Source organism: Scylla paramamosain, chromosome 20 (assembly GCF_035594125.1).
Source record: "Scylla paramamosain isolate STU-SP2022 chromosome 20, ASM3559412v1, whole genome shotgun sequence".
NCBI classification, from domain to species: domain Eukaryota; kingdom Metazoa; phylum Arthropoda; class Malacostraca; order Decapoda; family Portunidae; genus Scylla; species Scylla paramamosain.
The window spans coordinates 16,051,495-16,065,706 of NC_087170.1; the positions used below are offsets into that span (position 1 = coordinate 16,051,495).

The 14,212-nt window shown below is 44.0% G+C and overlaps 2 protein-coding genes across 2 annotated transcripts in view; one reads left to right on the forward strand and one right to left on the reverse strand.

The window, feature by feature from the left end:
- Positions 1 to 6,652, forward strand: part of LOC135110465 (uncharacterized PE-PGRS family protein PE_PGRS54-like) — a 7,212-nt gene extending 560 nt beyond the window's left edge. The window contains exon 2 of the mRNA XM_064022822.1: positions 1,084 to 6,652. Within this exon, the coding sequence (XP_063878892.1) occupies positions 1,084 to 5,034 (3,951 nt within the window). The 3' untranslated portion in view covers positions 5,035 to 6,652. The remainder of the gene's footprint in view (positions 1 to 1,083) is intronic.
- Positions 6,653 to 10,350: 3,698 nt separating this feature from the next.
- On the reverse strand, positions 10,351 to 13,622 carry LOC135110116 (uncharacterized). The gene is made up of 2 exons (XM_064022072.1): positions 13,614 to 13,622; positions 10,351 to 11,799 (listed from the first exon to the last, which is right to left on the reverse strand). The coding sequence occupies exons 1-2, from the start codon at positions 13,620 to 13,622 to the stop codon at positions 10,351 to 10,353; spliced, it is 1,458 nt and encodes a 485-aa protein (XP_063878142.1).
- Between the last annotated feature and the right edge of the window lie 590 nt (positions 13,623 to 14,212).

A 14,212-nucleotide genomic window follows, 5' to 3' on the forward strand; every position in this document is an offset into this window, starting at 1 on the left:
TTGCCTTGTCAAAAAAAAGGAAGAAAAAAAAAGAAAAGAAAGTGTTGACAAATGGATGAATTCAGATGAAGCGGATGTGGAGGCAATGAGAGAGTGAAGTGGAGTGGAGTCGAGTGGACAGGTGGAGTGTGGAGGTGTCAGAAAGTGATGTTGAGGTGTAGTTGAAGAGGTCAGGGAGGGAAAAAGGGTGAGGGGTGAGGGCGGGAAATAAGAGAAAGTGATGAAAGTAAGGAGGAGGGGAGGTGGGGAGTGGGGGTGGGGTGTTTAAAGGGAGCGTCAAGTGGGTGAGGAAATAATAAGAGGGAAGAGGAGTTAGGTAAAAAAAAAGTAAAAAAAAAGAAAAAAAAGAAAAAAAGAAAGAAAAAATGTAAACTTAAGTGCAGAGTAAGGCAAAAATAAAAAAAAAGAAAATAGTGAGAAATCATGTGAAAGTTCAAATAAAAATAAATAAAAAGTAGAGTAAAAATACAAATAAAGTGAGAAAATGACTGGAAGATTCAGTGAAAGTTAAAAAAAAGAAAGAAAAAAAAAAAGTAGAATGAAAGTAAACTAGTAAGAAAGTAAGGCAGAAAAAAATAAGGAATAAATAAAGGAGTAGGATTTGGCTAAAGGGAAAGAAGGATAAGGAAAAAAAAAACGAGAGAGGGAAAGAATAAATTAGTAAAGAGGAATTAGGAGAGATATGGCGAGGAAGAGGAGGGGAAAATAAATGAAAAGGAAGAATAATATGAAGGAAAGGAGAGAGAGGAGGACGGATAAAGGAAAGAAAATGACTCATGAAAACGAGGAAGAGAAGAAAGGGAAGACTATAAGGAATAATTTAAGGAAAACGGAGATGTGGATAAAAGGATGATTCAGAGGATAATTAAAGAATGTGGATGGATAATTAAAAGGGATAGTGGATAAAGGAGTGATGTAAAGGACATGTGGATGAAGGGAAGACATGGAATAACAAAAAAAAAAAAAATAAATAAATAAAATAAAATAAAAAAGAAGTGAATTAGAATTACTGAAATCCTTGTAATTAATCCACTTCTCTAAGCTCCACTTCAAGAAACTCCACTTTTTTCCTTCTCATTTCAGGGTGGAGGACTTCAGGGATTCCACTTGGCCCTGCTCCTCTCCACCGCCTGCGCTACATACGGCCCTAGCTACGGAAGTGGAGGCGGGAGTCATGGCGGCGGTGGAGGTGGAGGTGGAGGTGGAGGCTACGGTGGTGGAGGAAAAATCTTGAGGATCACCGCAGCAAGAGGTGGATTAGTGCATTCGTCCCAGTCCGGTTACTATGGTCCACCCATCAGGACAAGTGGAGGAGGTGGAAGCTATTCTGCTCCATCACTTAGCGCCGGTGGATTTGGTGGAGGAGGTGGTGGAGGTGGAGGAGGAGGTGGAGGCTACTCTGTTCCCTCAGTGAGCGCCGGTGGATACAGTGGAGGAGGTGGTGGTGGTGGAGGAGGAGGTGGAGGCTACTCTGCTCCAGATATAGACATTGGATATTCTAGTTCATCTATTGGTGGAGGAGGAGGTGGAGGTGGAGGTGGAATTGGCTATGGAGGAGGAGGAGGAGGAGGAGGAGGAGGAGGTGGAGGATATTCTGGCCCAGAAATTGCCAGTGATTACGGTGTTCCATCTGTTGGTGGTGGAGGAGGAGGTGGAGTAAGCTACAGTGGAGGAGGAGGAGGAGGAGGTGGAGGTGGGGGTGTAGGTGGAGGAGGTGGAGGTTATTCTGGTCCGGACATAGCTGTAGATTATACTGGTCCTTCTGGTGGTGGTGGAGGAGGAGGTGGAGGAGGAGGTGGGTACAGTGGAGGTGGAGGAGGTGGAGGTTCCATCAGCAGTTCATATCTCCCTCCTGTAGTGAACAATGATTACTCAGGTGGAGGAGGAGGTGGAGGAGGAGGTGGAGGAGGTGGAGGCTACTCTGGCCCAGTAATAGGCACTGACTATTCTACAGTTGGAGGAGGAGGAGGAGGAGGAATAGGAGTAGGAGTAGGAGTAGGAGGAGGAGGAGGAGGAGGAGGAGGAGTGAAAGGAGATGGAATCTTCTCCGGTCCAGACTATTCTTCATCTGGTGGAGGAGGAGTAGGAGGAGGAGGAGGAGGAGGAGGAGGAGGTGGTGGAGGCTACAGTGGAGGACCTGTGGATGATGCTTACGTTCCACCAGTTGTGACTCCCGGCTACTCTGATATCGGTGGAGGTGGAGGAGGTGGAGGTGGTTGTGGTGGTGACTACGGCTTAGGTGGAGGAGGAGGAGGAGGAGGCTGTGGTGGTGGCGGTGGAGGTGATTACTCTCCTCCAGTTGTGAGCACAGGATACTCTGCTACTTCTCTGGGTGGAGGAGGTGGAGGTGGAGGAGGAGTTGGAGGTTCCATCAGTAGTTCATATCTCCCTCCTGTAGTGAGCAATGCTTACTCAGGTGGAGGAGGAGGTGGAGGAGGAGGTGGAGGATTTGGATTTGGATCATCAGTGCGTGGATCTTCTGGAGTCATCAGGCAAGGATATTCAGGCCCCATTGTGGGAAGAAGACGAGGTGGAAGAGGCCGAGGATACAGTAGAAGAGGTGGAAGAGGACGTGGAGGAGTTGGATACAGTGGTGGAGGAGGTGGAAGTTCCATCAGCAGTTCCTATCTCCCTCCAGTTGTGACTAAGGGTTATTCTGGAGGAGGAGGAGGAGGAGGAGGAGGAGGAGGAGGAGGAGGCTATAGTGGTGGAGGAGGTGGAGGAGGTATTGGAATTGGAGGAGGAGGTGGAGGAAGTTACGGTGGTGGAAGTGGAGCAAGTATTGCTATTGGAGGAGGAGGAGGAGGTTATAGCGGTGGAGGTGGAGGAGGTATTGGAATTGGAGGAGGAGGTGGAGGCTACAGTGGTGGAGGAGGTGGAGGAAGTATTGCAATTGGAGGAGGAGGTGGCGGCTACAGTGGTGGAGGTGGAGGTGGAGGAGATATTGCAATTGGAGGAGGGGGTGGTGATTACAGTGGTGGAGGTGGAGGAGGTATTGGAATTGGAGGAGTAGGCGGAGATTACAGTGGTGGAGGAGGTGGAGGTATTGCAATTGGAGGAGGAGGTGGAGGTTACAGTGGTGGAGGAGATATTGCAATTGGAGGAGGAGGTGGAGATTACAGTGGTGGAGGAGGTGGAGGTATTGCAATTGGAGGAGGAGGTGGAGGTTATAGTGGTGGAGGAGGAGGTGGAGGAGATATTGCAATTGGAGGAGGAGGTGGAGGTTACAGTGGTGGAGGTGGAGGAGGTATTGGAGTTGGAGGAGGAGGTGGAGGTTACAGTGGTGGAGGTGGAGGAGGTATTGGAATTGGAGGAGGAGGTGTAGGTTACGGTGGTGGAGGTGGAGGAGGCATTGGAAGTGGAGGAGGAGGTGGAGGTATTGCAATTGGAGGAGGAGGTGGAGGTTATAGTGGTGGAGGAGGAGGTGGAGGAGATATTGCAATTGGAGGAGGAGGTGGAGGTTACAGTGGTGGAGGTGGAGGAGGTATTGGAATTGGAGGAGGAGGTGGAGGTTACAGTGGTGGAGGAGGTGGAGGTATTGCAATTGGAGGAGGAGGTGGCGGCTACAGTGGTGGAGGTGGAGGTGGAGGAGATATTGCAATTGGAGGAGGGGATGGAGATTACAGTGGTGGAGGTGGAGGAGATATTGGAATTGGAGGAGTAGGCGGAGGTTATAGTGGTGGAGGAGGAGGTGGAGGAGATATTGGAATTGGAGGAGGAGGTGGAGGTTACAGTGGTGGAGGAGGTGGAGGTATTGGAATTGGAGGAGGAGGTGGAGGTTACAGTGGTGGTGGTGGAGGAGGTATTGGAATTGGAGGAGTAGGCGGAGATTATAGTGGTGGAGGAGGAGGTGGAGGAGATATTGCAATTGGAGGAGGAGGTGGAGGTTACAGTGGTGGAGGAGGTGGAATAGATATTGGAATTGGCGGAGTAGGTGGAGGCTACAGTGGTGGAGGAGGTGGAGGAAGTATTGCAATTGGAGGAGGAGGTGGCGGCTACAGTGGTGGAGGTGGAGGTGGAGGAGATATTGCAATTGGAGGAGGGGGTGGAGATTACAGTGGTGGAGGTGGAGGAGATATTGGAATTGGAGGAGTAGGCGGAGGTTATAGTGGTGGAGGAGGAGGTGGAGGAGATATTGGAATTGGAGGAGGAGGTGGAGGTTACAGTGGTGGAGGAGGTGGAGGTATTGCTATTGGAGGAGGAGGTGGAGGTTACAGTGGTGGAAGTGGAGGAGGTATTGGAATTGGAGGAGTAGGCGGAGGTTATAGTGGTGGAGGAGGAGGTGGAGGAGATATTGGAATTGGAGGAGGAGGTGGAGGTTACAGTGGTGGAGGAGGTGGAGGTATTGGAATTGGAGGAGGAGGTGGAGGTTACAGTGGTGGAGGTGGAGGAGGTATTGGAATTGGAGGAGTAGGCGGAGATTATAGTGGTGGAGGAGGTGGAGGAGATATTGCAATTGGAGGAGGAGGTGGAGGTTACAGTGGTGGAGGTGGAGGTGGCGGAGGAGGAGTAGGAGGAGGAGGTTACGGTGGTGGTGTGGGTGGAGGAGTTGATATTGTATTGGGAGGAGGAGGAGGAGGAGGTGGAGGTTACAGTGGAGGAGGAGGAGGAGGAGGAGGAGGAGGTGGAGTATCAATCGATGCAGACTATGTTCCACCTAGTACTGGATACTCTGTTGGTGGAGGAGGTGGAATTGGAATTGGAGGAGGAGGAGGAGGAGGTGGAGGAGGATACAGTGGTGGTGGAGGTGGAGGTGGTATTGGCATCGGAGGAGGAGGCTACAGTGGAGGTGGAGGTGGAGGAGGAGGAGGTATTGGAATTGGTGGAGGAAGCTACAGTGGAGGTGGAGGTGGAGGTGGAGGAGTAGGCTACAGCGGAGGTGGAGGTGGCGGAGGTTCCATCAGCAGCTCCTACCTTCCCCCAGTGGCAAGCAACGACTACTCCACTAGCGGAGTACATGGAGGAGGTGGAGGAGGTGGACTATCATATGGAGGGTGGAAACCAATTGTTCCATCTCATATGTACGGCAAGTAAACACAAGAAGCGCTGTGACCTACCATTCAGCGCTGTGACCTTCCCTAGCCCTGTGACCTCCCACCAACGCTGTGACCTCCCTCCAGCACTGTGACCTACCCTTCAGCGCTGTCATCTCCCCTCTAGCGCTATGACCTCCGTTTTCTTTACCCCAGAAGCCTCCAGTACCCTTATACTCACTTCCACATATTCAGTTATCCTCCCTCCTCCACACTTTGTTCTCCACTTCAATGCCTCTCTTCCATAAAGTATTATTTTTTCGTCATTCTCCATATTCCACCACTCCAAATTCCCTCTCCCATCCACTAATCTACGCTGAAAATTCCTCCCACATCTCGTTTTCTATGGGGGAAAATGGGAAGTATTGCAAGGGTGACATGAATATCCAGCCCTTCCTTTTTTGCCACGGTAGAAAATAAAAAAAATGATCCTCTTAGTTATTTTCCATTGAAGTCACTCTCTCCTCTTCTAGTTCTTCATTTAAGTTATTATATATATTTTGGTCACCCTTTCGGTACTTCTGTTCCTTCTGCTCCTGCTTCCCTTTCTCCCCCACCACAGCAGGACCGCGCATCCCTCCCCCAGTTCTCAAGTTTAACCAGTCACCTCTGCCAGCGCTCATCTTAATTCTCTCTCTGGTGCTTCCCCGCCGTCCTGACTGCTAGTGCTTGCTTTCAGTGTTGCTCCGCCGTCTCCTCTCAGTTTCTAGTCAGTTAATCAAGACAGAGGGAGAAAATTGTTGTTTGTTTTCTTGATTATTTGGACAAAAAATGCGTTGCCAGTTACAAAAAAAAAAAAAAAAAAAAAAAAAAAAAAAAAAAAAAACGAAGATTTTTTTTTTTTTTTAGTTAATTTTGAAGACGTCTACATACAGTTACCGAAAAAGAGAAAGATCTGTAGTTTTTTGTCATTGTTGTTCCTTCGCAATATAGAAATGCATAGTAAATTAACGAAAAGATTAAGATTTGAGAATTTTTCTAAATCTGAAGGAAAGAAACACTGTCAGTTAACGAAGAGAGTGAATTGCAATTATCTTCTTTTCACTAAGACTGAAAAAGATAAATGCATAGACTGTTAAATGAAAAGACAAAGAACTGTAGATTTCTTTTTCGGTAATTTTAAGGATGAAAATGTCTGCTAAATTAACTGCAGGTCTATCTGTAATTTGAAAGACAGAAATATAAGCTTACAAATTACAGAAACAGACAAACGAAAGAATTACAAACAGCAGAAATAATCCTTTTACCTTGCTCCGTTAGAAAAAAAAATTGTTAGTATTAGAAAGTGTATGAATTACCTTGTCCTTTCTTATTATCTTTTTAAAGGATTCAGTTCATGTTTCAGTATTAAAGTTCAAATGGCAACAACTAAACAAAGAAAAAAATCACACAAAATCCATCTTGCGCATGCGTTCAGAAAAATAAAAAAAAGTGAGCAGAACAAAGCAATAGAAGAAGAGAAAACTTACGTAATTCTAACCACAAAACGTTTTCTATGAGGGAGAATGGAGAATATTACAGGAGTAACTTTAAGAATCCCTCATTCTCCCTCAAAGAACACACGCACACACACACACACACACACACACACACACACACACACACACATTAACTCTCACTTTCATTCTCACCACACCGTTTTCTATAGAGAGGAACAGAAAGTACAGTATTACAGGGGATAACTTAAGAATCCTTGGTCCTCCCTTTTTATTTCACTGACAGCAAGCAAAACACGTCCTCTCGGTCTAGGGCACGCAAGGTCAGGTAGCACGAAGAAAACTTGTAGAAACTAGTTCTTATATCAGCAATGATTCAAGACAAGAGCAACCTGGCAGTACTTTCACAAATACCAGTAATGCTTTCTAAATTCCTCATGACAAAAACACAACACAAATAAGACCAATAATAAGAATAATAGTAACAATAAACTAATTTTATATACTACCTTTACCTGTTTGCCAGCCAGCACTGATAATAATAGTAATAGTTGTAACAGAACAAGTAATTTCATTCATATTAGTTTCACCTTTGACACTCGTAATTACCTAACACGTCACAGGTAGGCGGAGGAGCACCTGGGGATAGAGTACCAGTAATCAGACACCTGAGAGCAGCTAACCTCACCTGTCCTTCACTTTTGGTCTTGGCTGGAGAGAGGGAGAGGGAGAGGGGAAGAAGGTAATACCTGTACGTTGAATGAAAAATACTCGTTTCTATTGTTAATTTTTAGTTTCGTTTCCGTGTGATTCCGCTTTTACTTTGTCTTGTTTCTGTTTATCTGTTGTCTGTTAAGTTAAGCTTCCGCGAGTATTTATTGCGTATTGTGTACGAATAAAAATGTAAAAAAATGTTTGTGATTGATTATATTCCTTTATACCATCTCTCTCTCTCTCTCTCTCTCTCTCTCTCTCTCTCTCTCTCTGATGATATATATATATATATATATATATATATATATATATATATATATATATATATATATATATATATATATATATATATATATATATATATATATATATATAGCTTATTTTTTCCCTTTAATTTACTTTTTTTTCTTTCAGTCTTGTCCATCTTTAAACTTCCTTCTTATTTTTTTCTCTTTTATTTTCAGTTTTCGTCGAGTAAAATAACTGAAAGAGAATAATGGATTTTATTCCTCTTCATTTTTTTTTATTTTTTTTTATTTTCAATGTCTCATCACTTCTTTGTTTTCTATTATTCCTAATCTTCCTTCTCATTCTTCCTTCTTTCCCTTATTCTCTCATACTTCCTATTATTATTTTTTTTTCTAAAGTTTCAATATTAGAATCACATTTTTTTTCAGTCCCAAGATTTGTTTTGTTTCTTTCGTAAAATATCGACACAAAATTTACAAATATATACATTTTTCCAAATACTATAACAATCTCTCTCTCTCTCTCTCTCTCTCTCTCTCTCTCTCTCTCTCTCTCTCTCTCTCTCTCTCTAGACCTAAATATGTCGAAACTTTTTTTCTTTGTAAATACGAGACAAAGAGAAAGTCATACTGATAATTTGGGAAAAAAATAAGGTGAATGAAGATAATTACACCTTGATTTCACAACAGGTGGCCAAAAAGTAAAAATAAGTAAGTGAATGAGTAAATGCATAACAGGTTAAAGCCAAGGCGGACCAGATGATGTTAAGAGTGATAGTAATAATGAGGGTCGTGCTAATGGTAGTGGTATAGTAGTAGTAGTAGTAGTAGTAGTAGTAGTAGTAGTAATAATACAACAACAACAGCAACAGCAACAACAACAACAACAACAACAACAAGAACAGCAACAACAACAACAACAACAACAACAACAACAGCAACACCACCAACAACAACAACAACAGCAAAACTAACAAATTAATAAAAAATCTTCTGAGTTTACGAATCATGCCACTCTTTTTCTTGCCCCCCCTCCTCTCTCTCTCTCTCTCTCTCTCTCTCTCTCTCTCTCTCTCTCTCTCTCTGTCTCTCTCTGTCTCTCTCTCTCTCTCTCTCCCTCACTGTAAAATAGGACACTAATAGGTGGAGTAAAAGGGGGGACTTAGTTAATATAATAATGTTGGATATAACCTGTCGAGAGAGAGAGAGAGAGAGAGAGAGAGAGAGAGAGAGAGAGAGAGAGAGAGAGAGAGAGAGAGAGAGAGAGAGAGAGAGAGAGAGAGAGAGAGAGAGAGAGAGATAATACTACATCCATTATTCAACAGCAATAAATTAATTTTGACATAAATTAACACACACACACACACACACACACACACACACACACACACACACACACACACAGACATGTAAGTAATTTAAGTAACAAGTGATAGTGAAATCTGTCTCCTATACCTCCATTACCATCATCCTTATCATTATTATTATTACAACAACAACTACTACAACAACAACAACTACTACTACTACTACTACTACTACTACTACTACTACTACTACTACTACTACTACTACTACCACTACTATCATCTGTTCCTTTCCCATTCCATCATTAATTCATCCACATCACATTCACAAAGGAATCATTAATCTATTTTTCCCTTCTCTCTCTCTCTCTCTCTCTCTCTCTCTCTCTCTCTCTCTCTCTCTCTCTCTCTCTCTCTCTCTCTCTCTCTCTCTCTCTCTGTCCACACTTTCATGTTGTAAGAAAGAGAAATAGAAAAAAATAGAGAGAAAGAGAGAGAGGATGATAAAAGTGAAAGGCAGGTAAGAGGTTTTTGCTTCATCTTTCCTGTTCCTCCTCCTCCACTTCCACTCTCTCTCTCTCTCTCTCTCTCTCTCTCTCTCTCTCTCTCTCTCTCTCTCTCTCTCTCTCTCTGGAAGTGACGGTTCAATTTATCTGTCTGATTTGAGATACATGTTGTGGCTGATATCCTCTCTCTCTCTCTCTCTCTCTCTCTCTCTCTCTCTCTCTCTCTCTCTCTCTCTCTCTCTCTCTCTCTCTCTCTCGCTTGCTCGCTCTCTCTCCACCCAAACTTGACCCCATAATTTATCTTTCATGCAGAGTTACATGATGTGGCAAATAGTCTCTCTCTCTCTCTCTCTCTCTCTCTCTCTCTCTCTCTCTCTCTCTCTCTCTCTCTCTCTCTCTCTCTCTCTCTCTCTTTGGGATGGGAGGAGACGCAAATCACAGACACAAAGACAACTTAAACACTTTATTACTGAGTACATCGTTTCGCTCATTTGTTCGCGAGTTTAACAGATTAGCGTGAAAAGAGGAAAAAAAAAATGTTAACTTTCTACATACTCATCTACAGAGGAGGAAAAGGCGATGAAAAGACTCAGGATAGTGAAGGAAAGGGTACAAATTTTTCAACAACTTAAATGGTGATGAAGGAAAAAAAAAGGTGGAGGGAAGGTGAGTGTCTGCTCCATCTTCTAACAGTAGATGATGTGGAGGGTGGAAGGGTGGAGGGTTGATGGGGCGGGGTGGTGTGGAAGGAAGGGTCAAGGTGGAGTAGTGTGTGGATACTAATGTGGACGTCTGAGTGGAAAGTGAGGTAAAGGTAGATGGATTATAAGTTTATACTTTGTTAGTATTTTTGATTTTCTCTTTTTCTTCCTCCAGTCCACTTTCCTTCATCCACTTTTTACCATTTTCTCTTTCTCCTTCCACCTGTACTTCTTTCTTGCTGATTATGGATGTGGAAGGTGAGGTGGATCAGGAAACTGCTGATGTGGAGTATTAGGTTTTTGTTATATTAGTGAAGTGAGATTGAGTTGGCAAAGTGGACTGGTGGATTGGTGGAGTGGTGGACTTTATTCCACTTATTTCTCCACACGCGACAGCTCCTCTTTCTAGTATTTCCCTCTTCCTGAAGTGACCACGGGAACTGCATAACTGCTGGTGACGATTCCACTTCCACCTGATCCACCACCGTAGCTTCCACCTCCACCTCCAATGCTGATGGATCCACCTCCGATGCCGAGTGATGAACCTCCGAATCCTCCACTTGATCCGTAGCTTCCACCTCCTCCACCGCCGATGACGACTGATCCACCACTAGATCCACCGTAGCTTCCACTTCCACCTCCGATGCCGAGTGATCCACCATCGAATCCTCCACCTCCGATGCCGATTGATCCACCATCGTATCCACCTCCACCTCCGATGCCGATTGATCCACCACCGAATCCTCCACTTCCACCTCCGATGCCAATTGATCCACCATCGTATCCACCTCCACCTCCGATACTGATAGATCCACCTGATCCACCGTATCCTCCACTTCCACCTCCGATGCCGAATGATCCACCACTGAATCCTCCGCTTCCACCTCCGATGCCGACAGATCCACCATCGTATCCACCTCCACCTCCGATGCCGAATGATCCACCACTGAATCCTCCACTTCCACCTCCGATGCCGATTGATCCACCATCGTATCCACCTCCACCTCCGATGCCGATTGATCCACCATCGAATCCTCCACTTCCGATGCCGATTGATCCACTATCGTATCCACTTCCACCTCCGATGCCGATTGATCCACCTCCGAATCCACCACCTCCGCTGCCGATGCCGATTGATCCACCATCGTATCCTCCACCTCCACCTCCGATGCCGATAGATCCACTTGATCCACCGTATCCTCCACTTGATCCACCTCCAATTCCTCCACCACCGATGCTGACTGATCCACCGTATCCTGCACCTACTCCACCGCCTATGCCGACTGATCCACCTCCGTGTCCTCCAATTCCACCACCACCAATGATGGCTGATCCACCACTTGATCCATCGTATCCTCCACCTACTCCACTGCCGATACCGACCGATCCACCTCCGAATCCTCCACCTCCAATACCGCCGATACCGACTGATCCACTTCCGTATCCTCCACCGGATCCACCTGAGACCACTACTGAGCTACTTCCACCTCTTCCACCTCCGTAGCCTCCACCTCCTCCACCACCAATGATGGATCCACCTCCGAATCCACCACCTCCGCTGCCGATGCCGAATGATCCACCACCGTAGCCTCCACCTCCTCCACCTGAGGTCACTACAATACCACCACCTCTGCCTCTTCCGCCGCCATAGCCTCCACGTGATGAGCCGGAGTGAGAGACGCTGACGAAACCTCGGCTTGATCCACCGTAGCCTCCACCACCCCTTCCTCCACCGAACCCTCCGCTGCCTCCTCCACAGTGGCCTCCAATGCAGCCCCCTCCACCATAGCTGCCAATCCCCGAGGAGGAGCAGCAGGTGACGAGCAGAGCCACCAGCAGGCAAGGCGCTAACCTCTGGAAGGCGGGATGCAGTTAATAATAATAATGATAATAATAATAATAATAATAATGCTCATACTACTACTACTACTACTACTACTACTACTACTACTACTACTACTAAAAATAATAATAATAATAATAAGAAGAAGAAGAAAGAGGAAGAGGAGGCTGAAGACGTTACAAAAAAGTGCTGTTGTGAATGAAGAGGACAAAAAAAGAAGAAAACTGAAGAAAAGGAGGAACAAAGAGAGAGAGAGAGAGAGAGAGAGAGAGAGAGAGAGAGAGAGAGAGAGAGAGAGAGAGAGAGAGAGAGAGAGAGAGAGAGAGAGAGAGAGACCCACCACACAATAAGAAACAGTGAGCTGGTTGAATAATGAACTACATTAACCGGTTTCCTTTATTTGCATTCACAACATTTGCATTGATAAGCTACGTCATGTCTGGGAAAGGATGAGAAAGGGGAAAGCTCTTCATTTACTTTCCCTTATTGAGTCTTTACTGTAGTCTGACTTTCGTTGCTCGTTTTCCTTAGCGCGGAGGGTGGAGCAAAGTAAACTATGTGGGCAGGGTGGATACTAGGGAAAGATGCGGGGAAAAAACGAAAGGGAATAAGGAAAATGGATGGAGATCAAGGGGATAAAGGAAAAAAATATGGGAAAGGGAAAAGATGACGAAAAGTAAGTCTGTAGTACTTGTAGAAATAAAGGAAATGAAGGAAAATGATTGAGGAATAGGAAAAAAACCGGCAAAAATGAAGGAAAACGGAAAACATATACAATGAAAATAGGAAAAGAAAGATGAAAAAGTGAAAAAAAACTTGGAGAATAAAAAGGAAAACTGAAAAAAATAAAAAAAAACTTCTATACAGCAAAAGTAAAAAACGAAAGCGGAAAAAAATGAAAAAAATAGATCATTTCACAAAAGACAAAACAACTAAAAGGAGAGAAAAAAAGAGTCAGTAAAAGGGGAAGAAAAGTAAATGTGGAAAAAAATATGGCAAAAAAGACCAAACATTTAGACCACAGAGGAGAGGGTGAGACAGTGTGCATGTGGCGGCTGGCGTGCTGCAGAAACCTCTCGCACTTACAATTAGTCTTTGGATTACTACTTAACATGCATTGAAATTTCTTAGACCATTATTTATTTATTTATTTATTTATTTATTTTGTCTCTTGCTCTCTCTTTGGGTTGTATTTGGTGTGTTAACGAAGATAGTTGAGGGAAAGATGAGGAAGAGGAGGAAGAAGAGGAATACAAAGGAATACAAAGGAAAACCAAACAGCAACAGACCTTTTGGTCCTTGCAAGACTGTCTGGTAACTACTACTAACTAGCTACAGGGCAGAGAAACAGGACAGCATAGCAAGGAGGAGGAGGAGGAGGAGGAGGAGGAGGAGGATTTTGTAGTAGGAGAAAAAAAGAGAAGAAAGTGACGAAAATCTGGATTAAACTTTAATTTTTCGTTTTCTATTTTTTCCCTTTCCTTTTCCGGGTAATGACGGAAGTCTTCAAATCATTATATAAACTTTCTATCGCTTCCTCTCCCTCTTCCTCTTCTCTCTCTTCCAGCTCGCAATACACTACATTTTTCCTAACATAATAATTCACTCTTGCTTTCAATCTCTTCCTCTTCCTCATCCTCGTATCACTCTCCATTTTTTTCCTCCTAGCTTGGACCAATAATTCACTTTTGGTTTCAATTTCTTCTTCTCCTTCTCCTTCCCCTTCCTCCTCTTATCGTTCTCTATTCTTCCTGGTAACTGTAACAACTTCACCTTTGCCTTTAAACTCTTACTCTGCCCCTTTTGCCTCTTCCTCCTCTCTTACTCCATGCATTCTGACTTTAACTGATAACTTTACTATTGACGTACTTGATAAATTGTAAACACAGACCAGTTTACACCGTTACCACCACCACCACCACAACCACCACCACCACCATCACCACTACTATCGCAAAAAATATATATATATATAAAAAAATGCCCACGGAAATATCAGTCCCTATAGAATACAGTGAGGGGAAAAAAAAAACGATAATCCAGAATCTGAAAAGCTTTGAAATCTCTCTCTTGAAACAGGTCGAGTCAAAGATACTACTACTACTACTACTACTACTACTACTACTACTACTACTACTACTACTACTACTTACTAACCTCAGCTAATAACTACATCACAAATGAACTTGATAAATCGCCAATAAAAGACAATTTTACACACTGATTATTAACATTCTTACGTTCAATAATGTTTTTTTTTCTCTCTTAACCTTTAACACTCGCATGGAAACATACTTAGTACAGCAGTCTGACATTAAGAGGAAAACAGTTAGTGCAAGTAAGTTACTTAACTGTAAACTGTGAAGATAATAAAAGGAAAAATCGTAAAATAAATCGGTGAGAAAAGAAAACAGAAAAAAAGAA